The sequence below is a fragment of the Mus caroli genome, chromosome 12 (assembly GCF_900094665.2).
Source record: "Mus caroli chromosome 12, CAROLI_EIJ_v1.1, whole genome shotgun sequence".
Classification (NCBI taxonomy): domain Eukaryota; kingdom Metazoa; phylum Chordata; class Mammalia; order Rodentia; family Muridae; genus Mus; species Mus caroli.
In genome coordinates, this window is record NC_034581.1 from 93,426,184 (window position 1) to 93,448,058 (window position 21,875).

Sequence of the window (21,875 nt, forward strand, 5' to 3'; positions counted from 1 at the left end):
TTACAGAATATGTTCCTTAATAAAACACTTACCTTACTACCCCCTGTCTTTGAGCAGAAGAGAAGAGGAACAATAGGAAATTGATGGTGAGTCCATATGACAATGAGCAAGCAGAATAAAATAACATCAGGAGAACACTAAGAAAACACAACATTTCTAATTTTATTACAGATTTTGGATATTTTAATTAAAATACTAGAAATCTTATTAAGAGTTAACCACCTTAGATACAAAATATTTGCTATAAAATATTTATTGAAAAGGAAACTTATATCACTATTAAAATCATTTAGAAAAATAATCATGAAGTATTAACTAAATATAATAGTAATCAATTGTCATCAGAAGTATTTCCTATAAAGTAGATGATTCGATGCTTAACTGCTTATGAAGTAACTAACATTTAATGGCTAACACTAAAATATGTGGCAGCTGTTTAAATAGGTAAAGCTCACTTTGAGTCACATATTCAGAACTGGCAGAAGAAGTAACTGTTTATCTCCTTCTAGTTATCATGTCTGTGAAAACGAGGACTCTTCTAAGCCACACTGCTGACTGTCTCAGCATTTTCAAAAGAACTTAGCAGGATTGACATCAGGTACAGAAAATGAGGATGAAATGCAAATAAACAAATAGATAAATTCAGAAATAATTCTGAGAAGTTAGCTGCAAAAAAAAAAAAAAAAAAAAATCCAAACTAGAGCTGGGCCTGGTGGCTTACAGCGACACAGAGCAGGAAGTGTGCACTTGAGGAAAGCCAGGGGTACTGATGAGGTCCAGGCCTGACTGGGCCACAAAGCCAGACTGTGTCTCAAGAAAACTGACTAACAGCAGTGGTTACAGTGATGACAGCATTAGACAGTTCTTCAAAAGAGGAAACTTCCCCTGTGCATGGCTTGCACTGCTTCACCAATGAAGAGGAAATCTGCTTTACGTGACAGAATGACGGCGTCTAGAGCAACGTCAGGTTATGTAACAAACTGATCTGAAGAAAGGTGACATTTCTTTGAAAAATATCAATATGACTTATGAAAGAGATTATGGTACTTTTTACTTTTCATTGCTTGGGAGCTGAAATTTCCCTTAAATGATACTAATAATAATTATTCAAGTACTCAACTTTAGAAACCCACGTTTGTGTACATGTATTCCCATAATTAATAAATATTCAGGCAGTACTCATTACTTTGCGGATATTTCACTTCAGAATTAGTAGTTTAGGTTAGTCATTCTTTCTTTCTTGTATGAGACAGGCTCTTACTCTGTAGCCCTGGCTGGACTGGAACTTGGCTGCCCTCATATTCACGGAGCTCTGCCTCTGCCTCCCTGGATTTCAGATGTGCACCACCATGCCCAGCTTGCTCTATATTTCATTAAGTGAGACTGGTGTCAGCAGTAAAGATCTATATCTTAATCCTTAATATTTAACTTAATTTGTTTTTTTTTATTATTTTATTTAGACCTTGAAATAATCCACAGGTAAGGATTATAGCTCTCATTCTGCCAGTGAAGAAACAGTTTAAGAACAGATGAATCTTTCTTCAAGCTCACATAACTGGTAAATGACAGAAATGGGTATTTCTTTTGACTGGCTCCAAGTGTACAGATTTAGTACTAGACACTGTCTTCTAGCAAGCTCCTCACTCTGTCATTTTAGTACAAGTATTCAGATCACAGTGTGAACAACTTGCCTAAAAATGCTTTTATACTTTGCTTCTTCTTCACACAGAACAAAATGCACGCTCATTCTGACTGCGGTAGATGACTGCCCACCATTGTTACAGTATTTTATGTAACAACTGAGCACATGAAGCAGAAAGGAGCTGCATTGCCTGGGTACACTTATAATAAAGTTTCCCTCATCACAGCCTTCTCCAGAAGTCACTACTGTCCCACCCACAACCACCCCTCTGTTTCTCATTGCTTCTAGATACTGTCTTTTACTATTTCAATGTCTTCACATGTGAAGTCTATGCCATAGGCTTACTGTGCTCTGTTTGTGATGCTGAGGATATGGCCCAGGGCCATATGCATGCAGATAAGTGCTCTATCACCAGGTTGCAGCCCCAAACCTCAAATGTCTCTTTACTGTTCTCCATCCTTCACTTATAGCATTAGGTCAAACTCTCTTCTCAACACAGATGTTACTAAAAACTTTTTGGCTGGGCTGGTGAATAGCCCATGTGCTTGCCTTTCCAGCATGAGGACCTAAGTTCAATCTTCAGAACCCATGTTTGTTTGTTTGTTTGTTTGTTTTGTTTTTTAAAAGATGGATGGCTTCTGAAAAACAAGATCCAACAGGCAAAGTCTACCTCTGACCACCACAGTTACACTCACACAGACATGTACTAGTACAGGAACACACATGGAAGTTTTCTTTTTATAAAACTTCTCTGAATATGTTGATTCTATGTCAAGAACAGTAATTTCCAATAAAGACAGGCTTTAATTCAACCTGTCTTTTTGGAAAGATTCATTAAACAATAGCATTCATTAAACAACCTCTTCACTGAGGATGCGCAGACAGGGTTTTTCAAGGTGCGTCACACTTCTCTCTCTTCTCCAGTCCATCACACACACTTATGAAAGCCTGAAAATAAGATTGATCCAACCAAAGTAGCTTTATATATTGCTGTACCATTTTTTAACTCCTTGTAAATATAGTGTCAACATGAAAAATACTTAAAGATAATTTCTAACAGTGGCTCACAACTGCACAAATCAACCCTGCTATTAACTTCTATAGAAAATCCATCTAGATAATATTCAAATTTTCATGTCAGTATCTTTTTCCTCATCAAACTTTAAACTTTATTATTACCTTTCATCAACTGATGGCTCTTTCTGTTGCAAATGAGGCTTGACTCCAAACATTGGGCGAATATTTGTTGATAAGGCTCTGATGGTATAGCTAATTTCATTCTCTCTTGTAACATCGCTGTCATAGCCTGTCATTAAGATACACATATTATTAAATGATAAGGTGATCAATTACATTCTTATAAATTCATCTTCTTCCAACATTATAAGGTAAATTGTTAAAGATACATACTAAATATGCAACTAGAAAAATTAATGTGAATAACATTTAATATGTAATGATATCTACTAATTATCACTAATTGTACATTACTGCAAGCTACAAAAATGTGTTTAATTATCTCATTTTTACTAAAAGTACTATATACATAAGTGTACGCATACATTAGTATGTACCCTCAACTGTTAAGTGTGAATGGCTAAGTTATTCATCCATTCTGCATTTTTATAATTACTGATATTACTTACTAGCACATTAAGAAAATCAAAATCATCTTAAAATATAAAGTTCAATAATATAAAAGCTTTTATTAGCACTTACTTAAAATATGATTAGCTGTTTTACAGATGATAAGTATCTAAGTCATCAATGCATGCCAGTCATGAGTCACAAAAACAATTTTGCTGTAAAGCTGACCAAAACACTAATAACACAATTGTTCAAACATGATTATTCTTTTTAACTTCTGTAGGTTGAATCAGGGAAGCTACTTTTTCTGCATTTTAAATGGAATACCTCCATCTTCTTCGGAATCTATATCAGACTCTTCACTCTCACAGCACTTCTTTTCTCGATGGCTCTCCACTTCATTTGTCCATACCATTAAGGACATATCTGCTCCTCCCAGGGTAACAAGCATGCTGTCATCGTAAGTCCAGCGAACATTTGTGACATGTGTGCTGTGAGCCACATACTTCTTAAACTTTCCAAATTTTCCCTGAAGATAAAGTGAATCCAAACATTCTTTCCCAATGCTAGTATTGACACTTTTGTTTTTAAAGTCTGAGGTAATACATAATATATACAATAAGTACACACATATAATTATATTTAACTTCAGTTCACTTGTGCTTTTATTGGTAAGTACTACATACACATAGTACACACATAGTCTCTCTCTCTCTCCTTCCTCTCTCTTATCTTTTAGTGTTCCATATCTGATAGGCAGGCAGTAGGCACTCTACTGAAGAGCTACATTCTCCAGAACTGTAATACTTTTTTAAATTCCAAAGGAACTGTAAGTTATATGCCCCAGAAAGTTTAGTTGTGCAAGTAAATTTGAGATCAGTAAACTATAAGTAAGTTTTAAGTGAACATCTTTTCTTTTCTTTTTTTTTTATAGATTTTTTTTTTAAAGATTTATTTATTATATGTTAAGTACACTGTAGCTGTCTTCAGACACTCCAGAAGAGGGCGCCAGATCTCGTTGCGGATGGTTGTGAGCCACCATGTGGTTGCTGGGATTTGAACTCTGGACCTTCGGAAGAGCAGTCGGGTGCTCTTACCCACTGAGCCATCTCACCAGCCCCAAGTGAACATCTTTTCAAAGTTGTTAAAATAAAGTTTCTCACATTAACAAAGCAGAAGGGTGAGGGAGGCGGTTCTGCATGTCAAGGTGCTTGCTATCAAGTTGAATGATTGGAGTGTGATCTCTAGAAGCCATACTGGAGGAGAGGGCCAACTTCAGCAGGGGTCCTCTGACCTCCATGTGCCATGGCATATAGTGCTCATAGGCACACATACATGTGTGCATATACCCACACACACACAAGTAAATAAGAGAAAATGAGTGAATTCTCTTGGGGGGAGACAATCAAAATTAGGAGTCTGGTGAGAAGGCTGAGTAGAAAAAGGTACACCACTAACCCCGAGTTTAATTCTCAGAACACTTGGTGGAAGGAGAGAACCGATTCTCTCAGGTTGTCCTCTGGCCTCCACATGTCCGTAGGCTATAAGGCACATATGCTTCTCCCCACAAATAGATGAAATAAAGACCTGCTGTTGTTCATGTTGTTGTTAATGAGGAGGAAATCTGTCCTAAGATTGTGTGGTTCTTGCTACAGGCACGTCCCTCCTCCTCCCTTCTCCTCGTAGGGATCAAACAGGCTAGGTAAGCTCCATACTTACTATAAACTGAAATCCCTGGGCCTAGGATATTTTCCTGAGTGGCTGAGTTCCCAGTAAGAAGTTTAAAACCTGTGTTTTCACTTCAATAAGCATCTGGAGATGCTAACAAGGGCGGCTGAGGCCACCACGAGTTCCATGCCACAATATTATCTCAGCACCCCACTTCAAGTTCTGTTCATGTTCCTACTGACACCAGATTACAATATATAACTTAGTTTATGACAATCAGAAAGTCGATGCACCTTCACTATATACACAAGTTGTTTTACAATAGTGTGAATAAAGGTCAATAAACTGAACAATCAAACAACACAGACTAGAGAGAGGTAAAGAATCTGTAGTATCTGGTTTCAGAAAAAAACAAATCACAGTAAATCAGTGTTATTTAATTTTATAGATATTTAACTGTTTATTATTTATTGCCTTCTTTTCTGATATAAACCCTACATCTATAAAGCTTATATTGACTCTTAATGGTATACAGTAAGGTTATATTTATGCTTATAATTAATTATAAAATTATATTGATAAAAGGAATACCAAGAGAGGGATATTTATTTATTTAATAATAAAAAACACTATACAACATAATATATAAATCAAGGCACAGTTTAGTAAACTATAATGCTTATTTTAGATGCCAAGAATAGGGATCACAATTCCAAACCTCTGGCAATGTAACATTGTGTACTATCTATACATCACTCTTAGTAAAACAGTGAAATTTATAGTTCCTCCACCATTTTCATTACAGTATCATTAGATAAAGAGAAACACATACTTTAGCTGGGTATCTGAACAGCTTCACGAATCCCAAGTCATCCCCTGTGGCTAGGACCATTTTGTCACTGGTGAGGCAAGAGGCGGTTACTTCTGTGACTTCTCCAATCACCGGAAAAATTCCCTCACAGCATAAACCAAGAACACTTGTCCATGTTGCCCAACTAATTTTTTCCACCTAAAAATATTTTTTAAAAAACTGCTGTAAGATTCTAACATCTAATATGTCAAGTTTAAATATTTTTACGTCACAGTAAAAGTAAAGATTTAACAGGAAAGTTGCTAAATCCTTAGCTGGTTTTATAGCTTCCCAGCCCCACTGCCTGCAGAGAATTTCAGCATATCATTTAGGACATGATTACTATACACATACTATATGTCCTAGCTTCTGAGCACACAGTGAGAAGTCAAACTGCTTCTTCGCAAGATTACCCCAAAACAAGGCTTCCTGTGTATCTAAGTCTCTCTCTCTCTCTCTCTCTTTTTAAAAAGATTTATTTATTTATTATATGTAAGTACACTGTAGCTGTCTTCAGACACTCCAGAAGAGGGCATCAGATTTCGTTACAGATGGTTGTGAGCCACCATGTGGTTTGGTTGCTGGGATTTGAACTCGGGATCTTCGGAAGAACAGTCGGCGCTCTTAACCACTGAACCATCTCGCCAGCCCTCTAAGTCTCTCTTAATGGGTGATAAACATGTTTTTCTTTTTTTTAAAGATTTATTTATTTATTTATGTATATGAGTACATTGTAGCTGTACAGATGGTTGTGAGCCATCATGTGGTTGCTGGGAATTGAGTCTGCCCTCTTGCTCTGGTCCAAAGATTTATTATTATATATAAGTACACTGTAGCTGTCTTCAGACACACTAGAAGAGGGCACCAGATCTCATTACAGATGATGGTTATGAGCCACCATGTGGTTGCTGGGATTTGAACTCAGGACCTTTGGAAGAACAGTCGGTGCTCTTAAATGCTGAGCCATCTCTCCAGCACCATAAACATGTTTTTCAATCAGTCTACAAATTAAGAAGTCTGACAGCCCCTTTATTAAGCCTCTTCCATGTTACACTTGCTGAGCATCTCTTTCTAGATCATACCAACTAAAAACTAGTGATTTTATCAGGCACAAGACCGAGAATAATTCTCTCCTCCTTCTCCTCCCCCCAACCCCTCTCCTATCCCCATACACACCTGTCAGAACAAGCATCTTAGGTACACAGGCTTCAAAAGACACAGGGTACCACAAAGGAGAAGATGGCATGTCCTATTGACCAGGGAATGCTTCTTGTACTTTTAGGACAGCGATTCAAGTGCAGCTAAGCATACAAGTTTCTATATTCCTTTTTTTTTTTGAGACAAAGTCTCACTATGTAAGCCCTAACTAGCCTAGAACTCACTACATAGACCAGGCTGGCTTTAAACTATTTCTTTATCCATCTATTTCTCTATCTGGCCCAGTAAAATAAACTTGCTGGAAGAACTATTCAAATTCTGTGAGAACAGATGATCATCACACACAGATGAACGGTGGGAAGGAGGCCTCAGTTTTCCAGCCACTGTCAATCACATAAACATCACAGGAAGCAGCGCCATCTTCCTACCTCCACACTGGGGATGGTTTGTTTTTTCCCTCTGGGAGCTTCAAAGAATAGCTGTTCTTTAGCACCAGTGTTGACTTGTAAAAGCTTTCCTTAAAAGAGAATTTAAAAATTACAGACATATTAAAGACACATGAATACAAATATCACTCTTAACTGTAATTCCCAGAAAGAAATCAAAGCATAACATGTGATAAACATCTCACGGGATGATGGGAACTCGTGTGATTCCCTAGGGAGAAACGGAACGTTCCAGTGTAGAGCCTAACTCTCCTGGGCTAGCTTTCACCCCCTAACTGTGACCTAGCGTGCTTGCTACTATTCATTAGGTAGATCCTTTTAGGATAGTCAGAGTCCTGGTTTCCATCAAAGAATAACAATGCCAGCAGGCAGCATCTGAAGCCTAAAACATGGATTCCCTTTGCGTGGCCTGCCTACCTGATTTACATACCAATGTACTAATTTCCTAAAATTTGTCTTTTTCTTTTCTTTCTTATCACAGTCTCAACTCCCCTTCTCTCCATACCTCCCAGTCCTTCCACCCTTCATCTCCCCTTCCCTCCTGCCTCATCCATTCCTCCTCTACTTCCCTTCAAAAAAGGGCAGGCTCTCCTATGGACATCAACCAGTCATGGCATAAGAAGTTGTAGCAAGACTAGGTATCTCCTCTCCTATGAAAGCCAGACAATCTAGTAGGATGAAAGGGGCCAAAAGCTAGGCAACAGAGTCAAAGACAGCTCCTACTCCCACTGTTAGGAGTCCCACAAGAAGACCCCGCTACACAGCTGTAGGACATGTGCAGAGGGCCTAGGTCAGTCCCATCAAGGCTCCCTGGTTGGCAGTGGGTCCCTTCAAATCCATACACCTATGGACACTTGATTTTTGATGAAGAAGACAAATATACAGTGAAAAAAAGAGAGCATCTTCAATAAGTGGTACTGGTCTTATTAATGTACTTTTGAAATGTCTTGATTTACAACTTTTCTTGGTTTATGATTATGAAAACTTCCTATAACTTACTATCTTGGAACATGGTATTTGAGGTAAATCTGGGTCTGTGTTCCCAGGCCATGGTCACTCATATTTGGTTTCAGAATAAGCTGAACTTTATCCACTATGAAGTGATAGCTATATTTTTGCGTGGATATTTGTGTTTTGACTACAGTTTTACAGGAAAACTCAAATTTAAGACCTATATTTTGAGCCATTCAAGAGACTGAGAAAGGGCAGAAAACTTATAAGTTCAAGGACTGCCTGGACTGCAGAATAAATTCAAGGCAAACCTGTGGGATTTAGCAAGACCCTCTCTGAAAATGAAAAATAAGAAATGGGCAGGGCCATAGCTCAGTGGTAAGGGCACTTGCATGGCATGTGCAAAGCTGGCTTTCTCTATGGTGAATGTATTAACACCATTGCACTCTCTTCTTCTCTATTTAATTAAATAATTTCATTCAGGAAAGACTTTTTTTTTTTTTTTTTTTNGAGACAGGGTTTCTCTGTGTAGCCCTGGCTGTCCTGGAACTCACTCTGTAGACCAGGCTGGCCTCGAACTCAGAAATCCGCTTGCCTCTGCCTCCCAAGTGCTAGGATTAAAGACGTGCGCCACTACCGCCTGGCTAGGCTTTTTTTTTTTTTTTTAAAGATTTATTTATTTATTATATGTAAGTACACTGTAGCTGTCTTCAGACACTCCAGAAGAGGGCGCCAGATCTCGTTGCGGATGGTTGTGAGCCACCATGTGGTTGCTGGGATTTGAACTCTGGACCTTCGGAAGAGCAGTCGGGTGCTCTTACCCACTGAGCCATCTCACCAGCCCTGGCTTATTTTTTATGTAGGTAGATATATTAGTTGGTATTCACACTGAAAAGAAACTGAAAACATTTTTTTTCTTGTGAAAATTGCTTGCTTAAATTGTAGAATATCCTTTAAAGCGAGGGCATTTAAAATATTTAACGTTTGTCCAAAATTTTCATTGTTATATGCTATGCACTCTGCAAAGAAGTACTCATTAAATACTATGCCATAAAATTATGACAAGTTTTTAGAAAAATATATGCTATATTAAATAATGGAAGAAGTGATTTTGAAATCTTTACATTTCTATTTCCACATTTGAAATGTGTGAAGCCCATCAGGACATCATAGCTGGCTTTCTTTCTTGTATAGAATCTAGGTTACTTTAAAGTTAACACTGTATTGTCACCTATGCTCTGAAAGTCTGAACCTATACAGTGTCCACATTGTGGGATTCATCCCGTCTGCTACTCTGCAGAGCTGTACCAGGGCCCGTGCAGCCCTCACCAACGTCTTACCTCTGCTGTCCCAGTCGATATGGGTGATGTAGCTGGTTGCTCCTTTGCAAACCCCCACTCGTTTACTACTCGTCACGTTGTATATATCAACGAAGCTGTCATGGGATGCCACAGCTAGGTATTTCCCAGAACCTGCAACAGAAACATCTGTCTACATTGATACGTTTACTACCTGATGCTAATAGTCAAATACACACTCGATGCAATCTCACCAGGTGAGAACCGGATGTCTGAAATAATATCTTTTCTGTGGTGAAAGGACACAAGATCCTCCAGAGTGTCAGCATTGGCCATTAAGAAGCTCCCGTCGTTGAGACCTACAGCTAAAGCTTTCCCGTCAGGGGAAAAGCAGCAGCAGCGCCCCCCTGGAAGAAAAGAGAAGCATCAGGGAGCGCCTGTCACGCGTTCATGTCCAAAGTCTGCTCTCTAAGGGCCTTTAAGTATAAAGAGGGACTTGTAGGTATTATGCCCTCAAATCAACACAAAAAAGAAGTCAAGACATTCTGTTAAACTTAACAAAACTAAACTTAACAAAAAGGTACTGTTCTTTACATCAACAGAAAGGTGATGAAAGGAAGAATTGAACCAACATAAAGCCAATGACCTAAGTGAAGTCTGGGAGTGAGGGGTGGGGGGCAAATGCAATCTTTAGATGTTCTATTCAGTCAAAAATTTAAACATGAGACCATCTTTGTAAAAATGCTTCAGAAATTAAAAAGGACACTAGGCAGTTATTACTTTAAGCTAGAAAGATCTGTTTCAAAGCTATACATGTGTAATATTAATATTGCTTCTTATTACTGATATTATTCATTCCAAGAGAAGTCAGAGCCACACTGATGAATAAAGAGATAATAATGTGCTTATCCTGACAGCAAGATAGTCGGCAAGCTTAGGCAAACCCTACAGCTTTCAGTACTAGCATGCAATCTGAAGGATGGGGTGAGGCGGTTACAGAATGAAAATCCGACTGAACTGGGAATAAACAATCATCTAATCAAGCACACACTGATAAAGAGGAATCTAGGAATGACTGCTGCAGCCTGAGAGTCAAGGGACAGTGATGACAGTCGGCAGCAGTGGAAGGCACAGGAATGGACACGGATGCAGACAGACTTGGTAGGGAGAAAGTCCAGATCACACTTCTTCCTCAGCAGTGATGTCATTGAGTGGCATGAGTACACGTGTATGTGTAACCCTTTAGTTAAGAATGCCTAAAAGAAACTCAGTGGAAGGCATGATGAAAGCTATCTGATATGTTAATACTTCTCAGGAGGACAGGCTAGAGATACAACATGGGAGACGGTAGTACACGGTGGTCATATACAGAAATCAGGATAGAACTTGTCATTTATTACCAGCCAACCCCCAAACCAAACTTCTTTTCCCTGCTATATGATATTATAGCTGAATCCTGCGGATAGTTTTGCTTTGTCAGACAATTTGATTTTGTCTAGAACATACTGTGGTGGGGAAGCCATTAATAAGATAATGCAGACAATGCACTCATCTCCAATGGAAACTTTCCACAAGTATGGTCCAGAAACTCCAAACTGCTACTTGACATGACAGCAGCAATCTGTTATCCTGTGACCTGAGCCTCTAGCCAAGACTATGTTGGTTAGTTGTCAATTAGACATAAACTAGAGTCATCTGAGAAGGGGGAACCTTAACTGAGAAAATGTTGCTCAGATTGGGCTGGGCAAGCCTATGGGACATTTTCTTGATTGATGACTGATGTGGGAGGCCCAGTCCACTCTGAGTGGGGCCATCCCTGGACTGTTGGTCATAGGGTGTATAAGAAAGCAGGCTGAGGAAGCTGGGAGGAGCAAGCCAGTATGCAACACTCCACCACTGATCTTGCTTCAGTTCCTTCCTGATGGACCGCATCTGTGAGCAGATAAACCCTTTTCTTTTCAGGTTGCTTTTGGTCATGGTCTTTATTATAGTAATAGAAACCAATCTAGGACAAGGACTGAATTGGATTGGTCAGAACCATTCCTGTTTGCATGACTATGCTTCATGTGACCCTTATCTGCATGGCAGACATTGTACAACTGGAAACTGCAAGCGCAGCAGGGTTCATAGGACCCCCCTCCCCCGCCCCCACTACACACCAGCCAGTATGGACTGCCCTCCTTTACATGGTATGAATTACATGCCAGGAAACTACACAAAGCAGCTCAACCCAACCACTGAAGGACTGTAGCCATCTTCCCACACCTTATACTGCAGATAGTATTCTAATTACTGTCCACTGTGACCACCTTTGCAGCATGTCCAATACACTACGCTTCCTATTGCCTAACTCCTTCTTGGCTAATGTAGTTCCTGCTCCACTACCAAAGGGAACCTGCAAGGGCAAAAGTGAAGAAAGGGACTTTGCTTCTTTCTTCTGGAGCACTGGAGCCAGCAGATAGACTTACAGGGTTGAGGGGAGCTGTAGACAGCTGTGCTATCATAGCAGACTTTCTTAGACTAGCCTCGGCCTACACCTTCTGCAAAACTCCTTCACCACTGGCAGGAGGTACAGAGTATAGTGACATCAAGGCCCTTTCCGACAAAGAGATCTGAATTGCACCCTGGGGCGGCTAGTACTTCCTTGTTCATTCTTTTTTCACTGTTCACTCTCCCTACAGGTACACCTGCTTTCTTCAGTTTCTCCTTTTATACCCTCCAGAATCATCTCTCATGCCCTTAGTAATTACCGTCTTTTAGTGGTTATCACCTTGTTACCTTTAGGCTGAGCACTCTGAGCCCTTGCCAACACGAAATGGGATGTTAGTAATTGAAAGCATGCACAAGCACCATAGTCAAGTTGTCTCTGCTGCTGAATGTGACTGACACTGTCTACAGCCTACAGCCTACAGCCTTGGGGAGCCCCAGGGGTCCCACCTTTGAACGCTGTGCTAATGGTGACTACAAGGTGATGTGCACGAGAGTCTGAGTGCAAGAATCGCTTACAGCGAGAAGTAAACAGATCAGCTCTTAAGTGTTCAGCCCAAGTCAGAGCAGTCAAAGTAGTCAAAACCACCACAGAAAGTTTACAAGAATTCCTGACACCCAATGGCCTATAAAAAAATTAAACAAAAATTTAACATTGTGGGTAAATGATTAAAATGTCAATTCAATTACACAACTTGACCATATTTCTTCTATGAAAGCTGAATGGGAACTCTGAATTCTGAATGTGAACATTTGGCTGGACTCTGACAAGACTGAGAACTCAGATTTCATAATTCTGTTTTGCTTGCCAACACTTTGAGTTTGCTTGTTTCTTTCTGTACCTGGGAAGTCTGGCCTGCCTGAAACAGCTAGCTGTCTTGGAAAGAAGAACTCTCACACCACCCTGTGTTGTCTGTTTCTAAACTCACAGCGTGGGTCAAAATATAGCATTCTCTAGAGCAAGCCATAGGCCACACAACAGAGGGCGTGGCCACGGCCCAATTCAACCTCAGTCTTTGCTGAATGTGGTGGTGCAACATAACTTCAGCACCCAGGACGCCAAGGAAGCAGGCAGGAGAGATGGAGAAAACAGAACATCCTTTATGACTGGAATAAGGAGGGGGTTTGAAGCAAGGTACAAAACCAGGGAACATTATAGGCACATGAGAAGGAAAAGGAGCCTCCCACGCCAGAGTCTCCTTGAGGCCTCCTGCCAGCTAAGAAGCAAAAATTCCAACACAATAGATAATATTTGATATAAGAGTTGTCAACATAGATAATGTCTATTTTATTTATGAATACTTTTAAACAATGTTAAAATACCAATGGCCTAAGTTTAAGACCTAAGCCATTATAACCTCAAATAAGGCTTTACCTTTTCCCAGATATCTTTTGGGATCCTCAAACAAGACAATACCTTCTACTTTCCTACATCCCTGTGGCCTACAGTATGGATTGCAATTCTGTTGGGTCCCATGGGAACCTCCCTAAAATCTTATAAAGTTAAAATCTTATAAAGTTCTTAGCAAGTCTCTGTACATAATAGATTCAGACTCTCCAAAAGTCACTGAAGTGTGACTCCCTTAGAGAACCCCACAATCACACTCTTGGGTGTGTCTTTCTTCCCAGGAACCCCTCTTTTAAGCCCCATGCTTAAAGAGAACACATGCTAGCTTCTCTTGAAAAAACACTTTCTGCAGCAGGAATGTGTGAGAAGATTTGAGCCACCTGCTCCTGTACATTACTTCCATTTCCAGACCTTTCCGAGCCCAACATTGTATAGGATGTTGTTACTGGGAACAAGGACAGAGAGACATAGCTCCACATTGTCACCCTTGGTAGCCTGAGAAATTATTTTTAGAGACTTCAACTTGAGCAAACCCATGAATCTTGGCTTTGATGCAGGAAAAATGACAATTATTAAAATGAGCTAACAGATTAAATAATGATGAGAGTGAGTTTATAAAGAAGGGTTCTCCATTAGAGATCAATAGAGATGTGGGGCTAAAAGGAAACATGGAATGAAGAAAGATATGCAAAAATAGCAAGAATCCAAAAACAGACATTCCATAAAAATTCTAAATTGATTATAATTTTTAAAAAAACCTAAAACCACAGGATACAAGAGCTGTTGTTTGGTTTTTTGTTGTTGAGATGGGGGTCTTACTGTACGGCTCAGGTGGGCATGAAGGTTGAAGTCATACCACCTCTACAGAGGTTACAGGTGGCCGTCAGCATGGCAGCAAAAGAAACTGTTAATGGGAACTTTCCAATGTGTCATTTAAAAAGGAAGTACAAAAGGCTGGTAAGTATTCAGGATATATTTACTTCTCAAACTTTAAGAATATAAAAATTAAGCCATATTGTATATTTAAATTCTACTTATTCTTTGATTGCTATGAAGCTGAGTTATTTGCAAATTTTTATATAGTTCACTTACATCAGTGTCTCATAACTAACTCAGCATGACATCAATAATCTTTTTTTTCAATTTGTATTATTTTATTTATTTATATTCTCATTGTTTTCCCCCTCTCTATCCCCCCTTCCACAGTTCCTCATCCTAGTCCTCATCCCCCTTGCCTCTGAGAGGGTGCTCCACAACCCCTTACCTCTCAGGCCTCTCCTGTCCCTGGGGCCTCAAGTCTTTTGAGGATTAAACGCATCTTCTCTACTAAGGCACGACCAAGCAGACCTCTGTTAGATTTGTGCCAGAGGTCTTAGACTGGCCTGTGTATGCTCCAGGTTGGTGGCTCAGTCTCTGGAAGCTCCCTGGGGTCTGGGTAAGTTGAGCTTGCTAGTCTTCTAAAGCCTGACACTATTTCTGATGCTATGATATGCTTACAGTCGGGTGCCTGGCATGGCTGTCCTCTGAGAGGCTCTACCAGCAGCTGAGACAGATGCAGATACTTACAGCCAACCATTGGACTGAGGTTGGGGACCACTATGGTTCAATTAGGGAAAGAACATCAACAATCTTCTCATATTAACTTAAGCAGTTGTCACACACACCACCAGAAATGATGGCTGACACCCTTAATCCCAGCACTCAGGAGGCAGAAGCAGGTGGAGCTCTGTGGGTTTGAGGTCAGCCCCAACTTTATAGAGTTATAGGTCAGCTAGGAAGGCATAGTGAGATTTTTGTCTCAAAAAAGAAATTTTCACACATATCCTTTCAAATTATGAAGACCAACTTTCCCTCTTGAACTGAATAATGCTGAATAAAACAAAGATAAGTAAGTAAGACTATTAAAACCTCAAAATACAGAATCACACGTTTTGCTGGAACCTAATGCAAAGATGTACTCCCAGTGGGAGCCACTAGCACTGGCAGAGAGTTTTTCAATATTAACACAAAATAAAAGGCCACACACTCAGGAAGCATAAAGCAGATAAATCCAAGTAAACCCACACCCATGTTCAGTGTGGGTAAACTACAGAGCTGTAGGGAAAAGCAAAAGAGAATAATACGGACTCTATGCCAAGAGCTTCAGAAGCAATTACAAGGATTCAAACCTGAACCAGCTATCAAAATAAGTTTGCACTATTAGACAAGTGAGGACAATATCCCATTCTGATTGGCATTATACTGTTAAAAGAGGAGTTAAGCAGTAGTAATGAAACTGAATAAATTCTCCCTGCCTTGGATCGCTCCCACAATCCTATCCTTGGAATGTCACAAGTTCAGCCCAAGGAAGATGAGGGAATTTCTAATAATCCTTTGTAAGAGACATTCTATGGCTATTTGTGAATGTCAGAAGACTGTGACAGCTTAATCTTTGTTGAAGTCTGAGAGCCTCTTACCCTTTTTCAGTTTCCGGACTGCCAACATACAATGACTAGGAGAGAGATCCCATATTCTTAAGGTCTTATCATCACTTACAGTAGCACAGATGGGCAGATAAGGATGTGTGGCCAAACCCCACACCTCTCCTTCCATGTGTCCCTATAAAGAAAACACAGTTAATCTCAGTGTAATCTGAAAATACATGAATGAGAGGACGAGCTCCGCAGACCCGCTCACCAGTGAAACTGAAAAGGACCTCTAAGTTCAGTAAAGCCTTGACAAGGTTTCAAGGAGACAGAAGAAATGAAAGAAAGTTTACCAAGGAAAACCTAGTGGATTTTGGTGAAATAGTGAGGGTATGTGTACTGGAACCCACCCACCTCTTCCCTGGTCACAACTCATCTACTTGGAAACCAAAACAGACTCCTGCAACCAAGAACACCTGGCTTTATCCCCAGCTCCTGGCTGGAGGGCCAGCCTCTGAGGAGGGGCAGCATATCATCCTACCCTACTGCCTACTGGAGGATAAATTCTTGTTGTGCACAGCAGGCAAGTGGAAGCTCCATCTCCCCAAGTCTATTCCAGATGTCAGATCTACCTTGAGTGTAATGCCACTGAGAATAATGAAGCCCTGCTGTAACTCAAGGAGACCTGAGATCACTCCCACCAGATGCATTTGCCCCCTAAAGTCTACAACACCCAGGAGCCCTCCCTGTCCTTGTAGTCAACTCCAGAGCCCTGACTTTGCCTCTGGGAAAACTGGCTGGTCTATATTTTTGATTGTCATACAATTAACAGCGGTTTTCTGCATTCTGCTATAAAGCCAGTTTCTTCAAGATTAGGAGTTTTTTTTTCTTCTTCTCAAACCATGAGGCACTACTTCCCACATCATCTTATGAAGCGGATACCACAACCAGATAAGAAAAATACAAAGCAACAACCCTAACCAGCAGCACTAACATATTATTAGCTAACAGAATTCAGCACATGTAACAACCACCATACAGGGCAACCAGGAAAGCAAGGCTGTCAAACCTCAAAATAAATTCATATAATAACTGCCACAGAATGAAAATCAAACACCATGATCATCCTAATAAACTAATAAAAAAAGGCATACAACAAATCTCTCCTGGCCTATGGTTAAACCACTTAATAAACTAGAAATTAAACCATGACTCTCCATCTTAGTAAAAACATCTGTGAAAAACCTATGATTTTATTATGAAAAATCTCACACCTATATTACCATTACTCAGGAAGCTGAGGCAGGAAGATAGTTGCAAATTCAAGGTGAGTTCAGCAAATGAGTTCAGACAAGCCAGGATGACCAACAAAACCATGTCTTTAAATAAGAAATGAAGGAAAGGAGAGGAGACAGGAAGAGAAGAGAGGAAGGGAGGAAGGAAAAGGAGGAGGAGAGAGGGAGGATGCTTTACTTAATGATAGCTTTCCTTAGATAAGGAACAAAACCAATATCATCTGTTTTTACTGCTCATATTCAATGTTACACTGGAAGTTTCAGCCACAGCAACTAGCCAAGTAAAAGAAGTAACCACTATCCAGAACTGAGATGAGGAAGTGAATCAATTATTTGCAGATGAGATGATCTTGTATATAAAAATTAGTAAAGAATCTACTGCAAAACTTTTAGAACCAATACATGAAATTAGCAAGTTGATAGGCCCTTGTTCCATTATAGGATGTGCACAAAATCAACTGTAAAATATACTAGCAAAGAACAATCTGAAAATAAAATTGAGAAAATATTGTTTAAAATAACATCAAAAATTGGGATAAACTTAACAAAACAAGACTATACAGTGAAAACCACAAAGCCTTGTCCCTGATAAGTTAGAGAGCACATGACTAAAGAGCTACTCAGGTCCATGTAGGACAGACTGAGCTACAGACAGCACTGCTATAAACACTGGTGTCTCCTGATGTCCTAGAATAAGTTTATGTTTTGTATATTTCTATCCTGATCAGGCTCTAAACATTTTCTTCATTATTCTTACTTTATCTTCTAGATGCTTTTGTAAAAGCCAGAATGTTGTGCAAAATTCCTATCAAAGAATGGATTATAATCATAAAAATATACATTTTATCTAGATCTTTTATATCTTTATTAAAATTTCATAATTTTCTTGGTGTAGGTTTTACATATTTTAACTATAAAATTCCTGGTCACTGGACTACCCAGTGAGAAGGATCAGACAGAACAAGTGCAAGCCTGCACAGCTGACAATCTGCCTCTGATTTCCAAGAATCCATGGCAGAAGAAGAAAACTAACTCCCCCAACCTGTTCTCTGACTTCCACACATGCCACAGCATGTGCACTGCTCCCCCCAAATCCATGAATACATGTAACCAAATCATAAAAAATAAAGTACTGGTTACTGTATAGTTTCATGAGTAGTATTGTATGTAATATTTTATTCGTATTGCTACTAGGAAGAAATACCATTGATTTCTATATGTTCATTTTTAAACTTATCACATTATAGAGGACCTCTATCAGTTTTATTTTTCAATTTATTATCTCAATATTCAGGGTATATGGTTATAGTTATAGAAATTAATACTGTTTTTCTATTTATTTCTGGCAATTAAACTCTACTTGATTTCTTTCACTGGATCCACTAAGCTTTCATGTACACGTTCAGACAACAGCCAAGGAAAGGTCATCGTGTATCCTAAAGCCAAGAAGCTAAAAAAGACATTAAAAATCTCACCATATACCAAATATAACACAGTATGATAAGTGTGAATCAGAGGTACAGTACGTATTCAGCAGGCATGAGGCCCTGGCCTAAATGCCTAGTATCATTTTTTAAAAAGATATATTGGGAACAGTTTTAATTAGGAGTCCATAAGGACAGCATCCACACTAGGTTACTATGTAGACAACCTGAAAGCCAACATCAATACTAAGATGAAACCATATATTTTACCAAACAGAAGTCCCCAGCGGACTCTAATCAAAACCTTTGACAATCACAAACTGCCAATAACGTCAAGCTAAGGTTGAAGAATTTTAACCAAACAAATGAATCTCTGTCTTCCCCACCTAGCTGACAAGAGCTTGGTGCCCATGCTGAGGCCTGGATCCTCACATCTCTTCTGACTTTGAGTGCAGTCTACTGCACAAGTGCTTTAGGGCTCAAATAAAGTCTGCTCAGTTTATCTAAAATGTCCCCTCTTTTAAGACAGTCTTCTCATTTATTCTCTGATGCCATCTATGTACAATGTATGCTGATCATATCTACCCCCTCTTCAACTCTTCTCAGATTCCCAGTCCATCCACAGTTTTATCTTAATAGAGATTATGTGTGATTTCTAGATCTAATTAAAAAGCAATTCCTCTGTATTCATGTCTAAAAGAGTATTTGTAGTGATACTGTCTGAGATCTCACAGATGTGTAAATTACCTTGACTAGCCAGATACATAACCTAAGGGGAAGATCATGAGTGCAGGGCCAATCAGTTTCATATACGTGTGTGTGTGCTCATGCACACACACACACCCCAGAAACCCCACAATGACTTTATTATTTTTTTATTTTAAAGGCATACTCTGTAGGTGAAATTAACAAGCTATCACTAGTATATGTTTTGCCTCTTACATAATCTCATTGATAGGGTATTAACAAAAAAGCACTAAATAAAGCATGAACAGTACTCTATCTGTGTGTGCTCTTTGGTATCCTAACAGGAATGAAGCAGATCATTTAAGATACAAGTCTGTATTAAGAAAGGAGGCAGAAGTGGAAGCAGGGGCAAGTGGATCTCCACAAATTTGAGGCCAGCCTGGTCTACATAGCAAATTCAGAATTAGCAGACCACAGTGAGGCTCTGTCTTATTTGTTTCTGAATTTTCATTAGCTTCTTTTCACTCGGAAATGTTTTCAGTAATACAATTTTAGTCTATAGCCATACTATCCTTTTTCACTTCTGCAAACTATAAACTTAACACTGACTTAACCAGAGTTTCAAATGACTTATGTTTAGAAAATGGGCTCCAAAAAGTAAAACTAAAACATGAAATGAATGCCTCATTATAACTAGTTTTTGTCCCATTGATTTCATAATTAGTGACAGAATTTTACTTAAGTAGTGGCACTTATTCTACATGAGAACATGTATATTCATTTATGGTTTTGACTAGTCCATGGGCTAATTTTCTCAATGTATGAAACATTGAGACATATTTCCCTCACTCATCTTGCATTGATTTACCTATGTCAGCTTTGCTTCTCATGTTCTGAATGAAATCATGAACTGTAAAGGAAGGAAAGTTCACATTAATATTTCAAGTACCTGGACCAGAAGAGTGATTGGGCCACTCTTATCCACTTCTAATATCTCACCATTCTTTGTGCCAACCAAAATATGACCATGCCCTAATGATATGGCACGTATAGATGGGTTATCTTCCAAGAGCAGACCTGAAATGTTAAATGGAAAAGTTCTTAAAGGTATGAAATTAAGATAATCCAAGAGTATGTATTTTTCCACTGATAGTCTTTGATTGTTACAAAAAAAAATCACATTATAAAGTTCTATCTATATTTGAGAAATTCTAATAATGTACTGTATTTCCTTCAACCATTCAATTTGTTAATCTTAGAGCATACCAACATATAATTCTGCTCTACCCAGGTCCCACACTACCATTTCAATAACTACATCTTTGCTTCATAGATTAGTAAATCTTCATCATGTTCCTGTTCCCCTTAAGTTATGCATACCATCAAGATCAGGAATTCTAACTCAATGTAAGACAGATCCCTCTGGCCAGTGTGTCCTAGGTAGGCCTCAGCAGCATAGCAGGAAGCATGGCAGACCTAGCTCTTGCAACAGATCTTGTGTGAGGAGGTTATTAGAAAGGGAGAATTTGAGAAAGGAATTAAACTTCTGAAGGGAGACATTTCTGATCTGAAATGTGAGCATGGTTCTATCATTGGAGGGAAGTACAGACTGTAGGAAAAAGTTAAAGCTTGCAGAAAAGGCACTGAGATCGGAGGGAGTATGGCACAGTCCCTGAAAGGAAGAAATGCACCGAAAGGAAAGACCTGTGAGGCTAGAGTGGAGACCAGCACAGTTCCCTCCTTCCACAGTGGGGTCCAGGGACTGCAATCAGATGGTCAGGTTTGTTCAGTAAGCACAAATGCTGCCTGACAACAATCTCCTAGATGCTGGTAAGTATGAGAGTCAAGAGTGTCATGGTGAGTTAGACTTCATCAAATACACCAGAGAAGGGAGGATAATGACTCTGGTTTCATGATTTCTATTTAATTCTGATGATTAACAAGAAGGCAAAATATAGTTCTTGTGTTCCATGTCAGTGATCAAGCATATTGATGAATAACTAGTCTTTTCTTGAACAGCAGACTAAATATGAACCTACCTTTAGATCCTGGGGCTAAATCAGCTCTTTTTATAGCATAGGTCTTGAGGCATCTTTCAAAGGAATCATCCCAAAGGGCTACCATACCATCTTTTCCTCCAGTTACAAATCCCTATGAAAACAAAGGGATCCAGTTAGTAAAGACCAAAATACATCAAAACCAATTAGCTGCTTTATATTGAAAAGCTACAGAGAAAAGAGTGTAGCCAAAAGTCTTCTGACTAACAGGGATTCAGTATAAGGGATTAAGTTTAACAGTATGAGTCTTTATCATAGTTTCCCAACATAAACACAGAACCTATAATGTTATCTATAGTGATGCTAGGATACCAAAAGACCAGTTTTTGTAGTGGGTGGTGAGTGACACCTGCCACTTTCACACTTTCAGCAATCACACACACCCTTCTAAAGCCTCCTACTTTACATTGGAAAGAAGGAATGGCAATGGCACTAAATAGGATGTAATTATACAGACAGCACTTAGCATAATGTTGACACATAGCAGGGCTTAATAGAGTAAGGTTTTAGTTTCCTTTTCTTCATAATAATTTGTGTGTGTGTGTGTGTGTGTGTGTGTGAGAGAGAGAGAG

At 39.2% G+C, this 21,875-nt stretch overlaps 1 protein-coding gene across 3 annotated transcripts in view; it reads right to left on the minus strand.

Annotated features, from left to right (window-relative positions):
- Eml5 (EMAP like 5) overlaps nucleotides 1-21,875 on the minus strand; it is a 116,532-nt gene that overhangs the window by 32,684 nt on the left and 61,973 nt on the right. For 2 of the 3 annotated variants that reach the window (XM_021178777.2, XM_029484856.1), the window contains exons 19-28: nucleotides 21,286-21,397; nucleotides 20,196-20,323; nucleotides 15,892-16,033; nucleotides 9,855-10,007; nucleotides 9,643-9,774; nucleotides 7,334-7,422; nucleotides 5,730-5,906; nucleotides 3,557-3,758; nucleotides 2,822-2,948; nucleotides 33-47 (exon numbers count right to left, since the gene is read on the minus strand). In XM_021178777.2, coding sequence (XP_021034436.1) covers nucleotides 33-47; nucleotides 2,822-2,948; nucleotides 3,557-3,758; nucleotides 5,730-5,906; nucleotides 7,334-7,422; nucleotides 9,643-9,774; nucleotides 9,855-10,007; nucleotides 15,892-16,033; nucleotides 20,196-20,323; nucleotides 21,286-21,397 — 1,277 coding nt within the window. Of the gene's footprint in view, nucleotides 1-32; nucleotides 138-2,821; nucleotides 2,949-3,556; nucleotides 3,759-5,729; nucleotides 5,907-7,333; nucleotides 7,423-9,642; nucleotides 9,775-9,854; nucleotides 10,008-15,891; nucleotides 16,034-20,195; nucleotides 20,324-21,285; nucleotides 21,398-21,875 lie in introns of all 3 variants that reach the window. The other variant, XM_029484855.1, reaches the window with a different exon arrangement.